The following is a 10,196-nucleotide window of genomic DNA, read 5'->3' as shown; positions in this document are numbered from 1 at the left end:
GCCAGGGAACGCTCCTGCACACAGGGGTCTTGCCTGATGCTCAAGGAGCAGGCCCGGGGTGGGGGGGAGCCAGGGTCTTCCCCCACCGGCTATAACCCCCTACTGTGCCCCCCAGCTCCTTTCTGGCCCCCTGATGCTCGCTCCCAAGTCCCTAGTGATCCAGGACAGTCCAACTGTGGCTTCCGCGACAGATAACGGATGGTGGGTCCAGGAATCCAAGCCTGACAGCTGCATGGGTCGCCAGCTAATTGCCCCCCCCCGGGGGGGGGCTGGCCTTGGCTGGGTGCAAGCGTGGCTGATGGCCAAGTTTCCCCGATTCAGACAACTCCCTCCCCTAGCAAAGCAAGTCAGCTCCCCACCAGCCACTGGGCCCTGGGCCTGCCCTGCGCTCGGGTGTGGCTCCGGGGCCCCTAGACTGACACAAGCCCCCACCCCCACCCCCAAACTCGCACACCACACCCTGGCCCCCAGCCCCAGTCTCTGCCCACCGCCGCTAAGGCCTGCTGGGGAGGGGCGCTGCAGTCGGTCAGGGAGTGACGCCCCGGCCACGCCATGTCCCACATGGGCGCCTTAAGCGGCCCCTGGCACGGGGTCGCGGACCCTCGCCCCCTGCGCACTCGGTCGCCCTGTGCCATGCACCCCCAGAGGGTCCCGGGGTGGCCGCTGGCCATGAGGGCGCGGGGCAGGCAGAGGGTCCAGGCCTGGCCACGCGGGCCGGGCGCGGGCACTGCTGAGGGGGCGGGGGGCCAGGGCGCACCCCGGCCGTGGGCCCAGCACCCAAGGGCGGCCAACGCCAAAACTCTCTCCCTCCTCCTCTTCCTCAATCTCGCTCTCGCTCTCTTTTTTTTTTTTTTTTTTTTGCAAAAGGAGGGGAGAGGGGGTAAAAAAAAATGCTGCACTGTGCGGCGAGGCCGGTGAGTGAGCGGCGCGGGGCCAATCAGCGCGCGCCGTTCCGAAAGTTGCCTTTTATGGCTCGAGCGGCCGCGGCGGCGCCCTATAAAACCCGGCGGCGCGGCGCGCAGCCACTGCCGAGACCGCGTCCAGCTCGCGACCACCGCACCTCGCCCAGCCGCTCCGCCGCCGCGCCACACTCCCGCTCAGGTAAGGCCGCGCGCCCCTCCGCGCCCCGCACGGCCGAGCCCCTCGGGCCGCCGCGCCGGAGACGCCGGGGCCAGCTCGCCCCGCGCCGGCGGCGGCGAAGGGCGCATCCCTCCACCCCGGGAGCCCCGGGCCGGGCTGGGGGCGCGCCCCGCAGGCGCTGCCGTCGGGGCCAGGCCGGTCGGAGGGTCTTTGTCCGGGGCGGGTGGGTGCGGCGGGGCCGGCTGCACCGGCCGGGCCTTGTCGGGTGTCTGTGGGGTGGGGTGCGTGTGGGGGTGCGCACTCTGAGACACTGCTGAGCATGCGCATTGGGGCCCGGGGCGCCGCGTCCCGGGCTGGGACGAAGGCGGGGCCGGCCGGAAGGGGTGGGGTCTCCGCGGCGCTCAGGCGCATGCGCATACTTCCTGCGCGGGGCCGCCGGCGGGTGTGGCCGGGGCGCGCGCGCGCGCATGCGCGCGCCTCTCGGCCGCTGGGCGCAGTTGGAAGCGGGGCGGGGGCGGGGCCGGCGCGCGGTGCGGAGGAGGGGGCGGGGGCCTGGCTTCCTGCCGCGCGCCGCGGGGCCGCCTCCGACCAGCGTTTGCCTTTTATGGTAATAACGCGGCCGGGCCTGGTTTCCTTTGTCCCCCATCCGGGCGTGCGCCGGCGCCCCCTGGCGGCCCGAGGCCGCGGCGCGCCGGAAGTGGGCAGGGCGGGGGCGGCCCCACCCGCGACCCCCGGGCTGACGGCGCCGCTGTGTCCCACCCCCCACCCCACAGCTCACCATGGATGACGATATCGCCGCGCTCGTGGTCGACAATGGCTCCGGCATGTGCAAGGCCGGCTTCGCGGGCGACGATGCCCCCCGGGCCGTCTTCCCCTCCATCGTGGGGCGTCCGCGGCACCAGGTGAGGCGGGGGTCCCTGTGGGGAGGGCCTGGGGGTGGAGCCTCCCCTCGGAAGCGGGCGGGGGTCCCCACGGGGGGGGGGCCTGGGGGTGGAGCGGGGCGGGGGTCCCCGTGGAGGGGACCTGGGGGTGGAGTGTCCCCTCTGCAGCGGGCCGGGGGTCCCGGTGTGAGGCGGGGTCGCTGAGCCGCCGTGCCCCTCTCCTCTCCCCCCAGGGCGTGATGGTGGGCATGGGCCAGAAGGACTCGTACGTGGGCGACGAGGCCCAGAGCAAGCGTGGCATCCTGACGCTCAAGTACCCGATCGAGCACGGCATCGTGACCAACTGGGACGACATGGAGAAGATCTGGCACCACACCTTCTACAACGAGCTGCGCGTGGCCCCCGAGGAGCACCCGGTGCTGCTGACCGAGGCCCCCCTGAACCCCAAGGCCAACCGCGAGAAGATGACCCAGGTCAGTGGCCGCGGCCGCGCCCGCCGCCTCGCCGGCCCCGGCCGCCGGGCGCTGTCTCACGTCCTCTCTCTTCTGCCATTCTCTAGGACTCTCTCCTCTGACCTGAGTCTCCCTTGGACCTCTGCAGGTTCTGTTTGCTTTGCTCCAGACGAGCCCTACTCTTTCTGGTGTCTTGTCTCTCCTGCTAGGTGTTCATAAACCCCTAAAGTGCTGTGGGTGTAGGTACTAACCCAGGCTGTGTATTCAGTAGGTGCACAGTAGGTGTGAACGGAACCCCCGTCCCCAGTTCCCAGCGCACTGAGCCGTGTTCTTGCACTCTCTGCATGTGCCCGGTCTGGCCTGGCTGCCGTCCCCCCGGGGCGCCTGGCCGAGCCTGACCCGCCCCCGCCCCTTCCCCTCAGATCATGTTCGAGACGTTCAACACGCCGGCCATGTACGTGGCCATCCAGGCCGTGCTGTCCCTGTACGCCTCTGGCCGCACCACGGGCATCGTGATGGACTCCGGTGACGGGGTCACCCACACGGTGCCCATCTACGAGGGCTACGCGCTGCCGCACGCCATCCTGCGTCTGGACCTGGCCGGCCGGGACCTGACCGACTACCTCATGAAGATCCTCACGGAGCGCGGCTACAGCTTCACCACCACGGCCGAGCGCGAGATCGTGCGGGACATCAAGGAGAAGCTGTGCTACGTGGCGCTGGACTTCGAGCAGGAGATGGCCACGGCCGCGTCCTCCTCCTCCCTGGAGAAGAGCTACGAGCTGCCCGACGGCCAGGTCATCACCATCGGCAACGAGCGCTTCCGTTGCCCCGAGGCGCTGTTCCAGCCCTCCTTCCTGGGTGAGTAGGGGCCGCCGGCCCGCCCCCGCCCCCGCCCCCGCCCGGGTGCCCTGTGGCCGCGGCCTGGACGCTCACTCTGGTTCTGCCGCACAGGCATGGAGTCGTGTGGCATCCACGAGACCACCTTCAACTCGATCATGAAGTGCGACGTGGACATCCGCAAGGACCTGTACGCCAACACGGTGCTGTCGGGCGGCACCACCATGTACCCCGGCATCGCCGACCGCATGCAGAAGGAGATCACCGCCCTGGCGCCCAGCACCATGAAGATCAAGGTGAGCGGCCGTCCCCGGCCAGCGCGAGGCGCGCCCGGGCCCAGGTTCCGCGCAGCCTCTGACCCCTGTCCTCTCTCCCTCCCCCGCAGATCATCGCGCCCCCCGAGCGCAAGTACTCGGTGTGGATCGGCGGCTCCATCCTGGCCTCGCTCTCCACCTTCCAGCAGATGTGGATCAGCAAGCAGGAGTATGACGAGTCGGGCCCCTCCATCGTGCACCGCAAGTGCTTCTAGGCGGACTGTTAGCCGCAGTGGCGGGACACCCTCTCTCGACGAAACCTAACGCGCAGAAACGAGACGAGATTGGCATGGCTTTATTCGTGTTTTTTTTTTTTTTCTTTTTTTGTTTTTTTTTTTTTTGTTTTGGCGCTTTTGACTCAGGATTTAAAAACTGGAACGGTGAAGGTGACAGCAGTCGTTGGAGCGAGCATCCCCAAAGTCCCCAAAGTTCTGCAATGTGGCCGAGGACTTTGATTGTACATTGTTTTTTTTTTTTTCTTTTGATAGTCATTCCAAATATCGTGAGATGCCATGTGACGGGAAGCCCCCGCCCCACTCCTGCCAAGGAGAAGGCGCAGTCCTCGCCCGCCCGGGGCCACCCAGGGGAGGCGGCAGCATCGCATTTGTGTAAATTATGTAATGCAAATTTTTTAAATCTTCGCCTTAATACTTTTTTTAATTTTCTTTTTATTTTGAATGGTCAGCCATCGTGGCCCCCCCTTTTTTGTCCCCCAACTTGAGATGTATGAAGGCTTTTGGTCTCCCTGGGAGTGGGTTGAGGTGTGGAGGCAGCCAGGGCTTCCCTGTACACTGACGAGACCAGTTCAATAAAAGTGCACACCTGAACACACGAGGCCTGGCTCTGTGGCTCTGTGGGACAGCCGGGGACTGGGGGGGTGCTTCTCGGGCTCTGGGGGACAGCCGGGGACTGGGGGGGTGCTTCTTGGGCTCTGGGGGACAGCCGGGGGTGGGGCAGGGTTGGTGTCTAGGGCTGAGCGCAGCACTACTGGGCTGTCTGGTATCCTACAATTGGTATTGTGGGAAGGTGGGGGCTCCTAAGCCATCCTCAGGGGCCTTCCAAGACAAATCTGTGGCCCAGGGTCACTCCGCTGCATCCGAGGGAGCTGGTCGGCGGTTTGGGGATGGCTCCAGTGGGTTCGTGGGGGACCTGCACTAAGCGGCCTTGGTGCCCAGCTTCTGCAAACACACCTGACCTAGCAGGGACGGGTTCCAAGGCCTCCAGCCTGGCTCCCCAGAGGTGGGGAGGGCGCGGCCCTCGCCTGGTGCTGTCTTAGGGGTCCTAGGGGTCCAGAGAGCCCTCGTGGGGCTTGCAAGCAGTGTCCAAGCCCACCTTGGAGCACCGGGAAGGAGGTCAGGGTGAAGCTCCTGAGGTGGCCTGCGCGGAGGCCCTGCCACCATCCGGGGGCAGACCCAGGTTGGCGTGGGAGAAAGGCTGTCACCAGGCACACAGGCTTTGTGACAAGGCAGCGGAAGCGCATCTCAGGGCAGTACCTGGTTACAGTTCCAGCTACTGTCTCACCCAGCCTCTTGCAACAGGGCCTGGGTTCCTGCCCCCTCCCCGCACCCAGGGCACCTGGGGTTCTGAGCTGACCTTGCCCAGGATGGAAGCTCGCTCTCCCTTCTCCGGGTCACTCTACCTTTCCAGTCACACATGGTCACACCGGCCTTGGCTGTGGCGCCTTCACGGTGCGGATACCAAGATGCACCAGTTTGTGCCACAGTAGAGCTGTAAGGGAGAAGTGAGGATGTTGGAAACCAGTCATTTTGCCTTTTTTGGACAAAACACAGGTACGATGGATTATAAAACTGGGCAGACTGGCGGGTGGGCGGGGCGCAGCTGTCCTGGGAGAAGGAAGCTCCCCGGAGAGCCACCTGGGTCAGTGGTGTGGCCTGCAGGTCCCAGAGCGACCTGGAACCCTCCGATCAGGTCATCGCTGCCCGTGGCTGCAGCAGGGGAGGCGTGGTGGCGAGCAGGTGCCTTTTCCTTTTAAAGTCTCAGAAGCGCAGCTATGGGAAGCCTCCGGCCCCACCCCCTCGCCTCCGGGTTCAGGAGCCAGGCTTGTCCGGTTGAGGCCTGGCTTGGGGCAGCCTCAGGAACTCGGATCCAAGCCATTGTGAGCCAGAGAAGGTGACACTCCCTCTGGGCTTGCTCCCAGCACCCATTGTACAGGCTGGGAAACCGAGGCTGCTGCCCCACCCCACCTGGGCAGTTCTCCGCCTGTGACCCTGGCACCCATAAAGCCTGGTCAGTGCCTTCCCTGCAGTGACAAAGTCGCCCTCTGATTCTCTCATTCACAGCCTGAGCCTCGCAGGTGCAGCTCCCCTTGCTCTGCCCTGAGACAGACGGGGGCTCCCCACTGAGGCAGCGCTGGGGCCCGGGGAACCCTGGGTCATCCCCTTCATCATGGCGCCTCTTCCCGGAGCCCAGTGGGGAGAGGACAGAGGGAGCCTGCAGGGCTGGGAGTAAGACAGCCCTGAGAAGGCAGCCTCAGTGTGGGCTTGGAGCCCACGCTGCTGCTGCTGGCTGAGCGTGGGGAGGGGGCTGGGCACAGGGATGGCCTGGAGACCCTCGGGGGACGGAACCTGTTCAATCACCACGCACCCTGTGCTTGTGTTTGGAGCAGCCACGTTGTGCTAGGTGTTGGGGGTACAGCAGTGACACGGGGCCATTGTCCCGCCCTTGCTGTCCTTTAAGCTTGTCGCGCCGTCTCCTGTGGGTGCCACTGGCTGCCTGTGGCTGTCTCACTTATGCCAAGGTAGGGATTTGATGCTCAATCACACAGACCCCATGTTGAGTGTCCAGCAGCCTCTTGTGCGGACGCCTGGTGGCCCGCTGTGACAGATGTCACCCAGGAACACTGAGGGCACGGGAGGTCACAGGGTGGGGGAAGACGAAGAGGAATCAGCCAGAGTCGCACCCCAGGACAGCACGCAGCACGTGCACAGGCCCTGTGCAGAGATGAGCCACAAGGTCAGACGTGCACTGAAAAAAAACTAAGGGACTTGCTGCTTCCAAGGGACCACAGTCACGCTCCTTGTCCTGCAGGCCCAGAGCCTCCCCAGTGCTCATACGAGGGCTGCGATTGTCACCCTGCGCAGACGGCGTTGGCTGAGACCTCACCTTCACCCTGGGTCCCGCCTGCCCGCGGCTGTGTGTCCTACAGGCTCGCGTGGGTCTGTGCCACCCGTCGCGGGAGCCGAGGTTTCTTCCTGTGCTCCACCTCTCCTGCCCCGGCCCTTTTTTGTGTGGAAGACTTCCATCGTCTGGGGGAAGGGCACCTTCTTTCCTGAGTTACTAAGAGAGAGAGAGAGAGCGCATCCATTCACTGATCCATTCCCCAAATGGCCGCCATTAATGGCTGGGGCTGGGCCAGGCCGAAGCCAGGAGCCCGGAGCTCCTTCTGGGTCTCCCATGTTGGTGCAGGGGCCCAAGCACTTGGACCATCTTCCACTGCTTTCCCAGGCGCACTAGCGGGGAGCTGGTACCCATATGGCCAGCGTTGCAGGCGGTGTTTTAAGCTGTTACGCCCTGCAAAATAAACCATTAGAATAAATAAATTTTTTTAAAAAGTCAATGTGGAATTGGTGGAGCTCAGAGAATTCATGGAGCCTTCAAAACCCTAGCCTGGGGGCCAGCGCTGTGGCTTAGTGGGTAAAGCCACCACCTGCAGTGCCAGCATCCCATGTGGGCACTGGTTTGAGTCCTGTCTGCTCTGCTTCTGATCCAGCTCTCTGCTGTGGCCTGGGAAAGCAGTAGAAGATGGCCCAAGTGCTTGGGCCCCTGCACCCATATGGGAGACCCGGAAGAAGCTCCTGGCTCCTGACTTCAGATTGGCGCAGCTCCGGCCCTTGCAGCCATCTGGGGAGTGGATGGAGGACCTGTCTGTCTCTCTGTAACTGTGCCTTTCAAATACATAAATCTTTAAAAATGAAAACAAAACAAAAAAAGTTCTGAGGAGGCTGTCTCTGAAGATGGCCTGTGTGTGGCACAGGTAAGGCCACCATGGGGAGGCGGGCTCTCCCCGCAGGCTCCATCAAAGCCCCCATTCACCCCTCCCAGGTCGAGGGGAGAGGGTTGGAGGGTTCTCTCCACCCTGCCATAGCCCAGGGGCTGAATCAGAGCCCTTGCTCGGCTGCTTCTGGTAGGTTCTGGATTTCAAATCCCAGCTTCGGTCTCTTGTGGAGTTCTGTGCTCTGCAAGATGACAGCGTTGACCCCACCATGGACAGGTGACATTCCCGTGGACGGACTATGAGGGGCTGGGGGGCGAAAGACCACCCTGACCCGACCTGAGGCGCCCTCCTCACGTGGACCTTGGTGACAGCATCAGGGACTGCATGGCGCCAGGACGCTGGACACCAATCCCACGATCTCGCTTCTACGGCCAACGTTTGTCACCAACCGGCTGCTGCCATGCCCTGTTCCGGGGAAGGGGACAAGGAAGCCGCAGGGGAAACCTGCCTCCTCCCAGACCGGGTGGGGCGGGGTGGGGCGGGGCGCCGGGGCCCTGCTGGGAGGTGGGCAGGAGGCCTGCTGGGTAGGGTCACAGCTGCCTGCAGGGCTGGGCAGGGAGAGAGGAAGCTGGGGGTGGGGGAGAGTGTGGGAGACACTTGGGCCCCCGGGAACCTCACACACACCCGGACACACACACAGCCCCCGGGAACCTCACACACACACACACACCCACCCACACACACGGCCCCCGGGAACCTCACACCCCCCACCCCCCCCACACGGCCCCCAGGAACCTCACACCCCCCCACGGCCCCTGGGAACCTCACACACTCACCCCAGACACACACACACACACACACACGGCCCCTGGGAACCTCACACATACACCCCAGACACACCCACCACACACACACACACACATATGGCCCCGGGAACCTCACACACACACCCAGACACACACACACACACGACCCCTGGGAACCTCACACACACACCCACACATGGTCCCTGGGAACGTCACACCCCCCCCCACACACACCATACTTGCTGGAGCTGGAATTCACACACACATCCTGGACACACACACACACACACCATGCTTGCTGCAGCTGGAACTGAACCCCCACTGGCACGGGTCTTTGTCTGAAGTTGTGCTCAGCTGGTGAGTAACCGTCCAGGCACTGCCCGCCCTGCCTGCTGGGGCTCCACAGAGGCGGGAGGCTGGGGGTGGGGCATGATCCGAGGCTGCCGGCCTGGGAGTGACTCCGGGATTCCTGTGCACCTGGGACCTCAGAATGTGACCGTATCTGGAAGGAGGCTCTGCAGATGGCAATCAGCTGAGATGAGCTCAGACTGGATTAGAAGGTCCCTTGAATCCAGCGACTGTTTCCTTGGAAGACGAAAAAAATCCCCCCCCCCCCAAAAAAAGGCTGGGAGGATCTGGAATGTTTTCCCCACAAATGATAACATGCTTGAGGAGACAAATATGCTTATCTTGATGTGCATGTTACGCAATGTTGGAAAACACGGTGTGCCCTAGGAACATGTACGGTCTTCTTTTTAAAATTGTTTTATTAAACTTTTCTAAAAGAGTTATTTATTGGAAAGTCAGTGACAGAGAAGAGGGAGAGAGGTCTTCCGTCTGCTGGTTCGCTCTCCAGATGGCTGCAATGGCCAGGGACTGACCCAGGCCAAGCCCACAGGAGCCCACATGCGTGGCAGGGGCCGTGCACTTGGGCCACCTTCCACTGGTTCCCAGGTGCATTAGCAGAGAGCTGGATCGGAAGTGGAGCAGCCGGGACTTGAGCCAGGGCCAGTGCCAGAGCCAGAGGTGTCGGTTAAACCCACTGTGCCAACAGCCCCACCATCTTTAAAAAAAAAAAAATTAAAAACCGAATTATTTGAAAGGCAGAGTGGCACAGCCAGAGAGAGGGAGAGACATCTCCCATCGACAAGTTCACGCCGCAGGTGCCCCCAGCAGCCAGGGCCGGGTCAGACGGAAGCCAGGAGCCGCGAGCTCCATCTGTGTCTCCCACGTGCGTGCAGGGGCTCAGGGCCAAGCTTCCCCAGGCGCGCGGGCAGGGAGCTGGATCCCAAGGCCAGCTGCGGGGACTCGGAGGGGCACTCGGATGTGGGGTGCGGGGGCCCCGGCCCAGGCTTCGCGCTACTTTGCACCGAAACCAAACGCACTTCTTTCTGACTCCAGGAATGATTTAAACAAGAAAAAAAAATTTTTTTTTTTTTTTAATTCATACACTACCCCGTTACAGGCAAATGCTAGCAGCAAGGGCGTCCAGCAAATACTCCCTCAGGGCTGAGCCACGCAGGGAGGTGGCAGATTCTGCCTCTGTGGTCAAGCACGGGGGGGGGGGGGTATAAACGAAACGCTAACAGCAGCTTGGCAGGTGCAGCGCCCCAGGAAGACGCGCGCGGGCCGGGGGCCCAGGGAGGCTGTGGCTGACGCTGCTAACAGCAGGCAGTGGGCAGGGGCAGCGGTCCGGGACCGCAGGAGGAGGCCAGGATGGCTGCAGAGAGGCGCGCAAAGCGCAGGGGAGCTGGGGACCGAGCCCTGCGAGCAGGCGGAAGCCAATGGCGGCTTTCTCGGTTGCTCCGCGCCCGGGCAGCGCCACACCCAACATGGCCGCCGAGCGAGGGCCCGCCCGGGCGCGGACG

General features: G+C 63.6%; 1 protein-coding gene across 1 annotated transcript; it reads left to right on the top strand.

The window, feature by feature from the left end:
- Nucleotides 1-1,040: 1,040 nt before the first annotated feature.
- ACTB (actin beta) lies at nucleotides 1,041-4,398 on the top strand. Its single transcript, NM_001101683.1, is given in 6 exon segments — nucleotides 1,041-1,101; nucleotides 1,854-1,982; nucleotides 2,195-2,434; nucleotides 2,836-3,274; nucleotides 3,368-3,549; nucleotides 3,639-4,398. Coding segments are annotated over 5 exon segments (1,128 nt in total). The 5' UTR covers nucleotides 1,041-1,101; nucleotides 1,854-1,859; the 3' UTR covers nucleotides 3,783-4,398.
- Nucleotides 4,399-10,196: the final 5,798 nt, after the last annotated feature.

Source organism: Oryctolagus cuniculus, chromosome 19, assembly GCF_964237555.1.
Source record: "Oryctolagus cuniculus chromosome 19, mOryCun1.1, whole genome shotgun sequence".
NCBI lineage: Eukaryota > Metazoa > Chordata > Mammalia > Lagomorpha > Leporidae > Oryctolagus > Oryctolagus cuniculus.
This window is presented reverse-complemented; position numbering and strand designations above follow the sequence as displayed.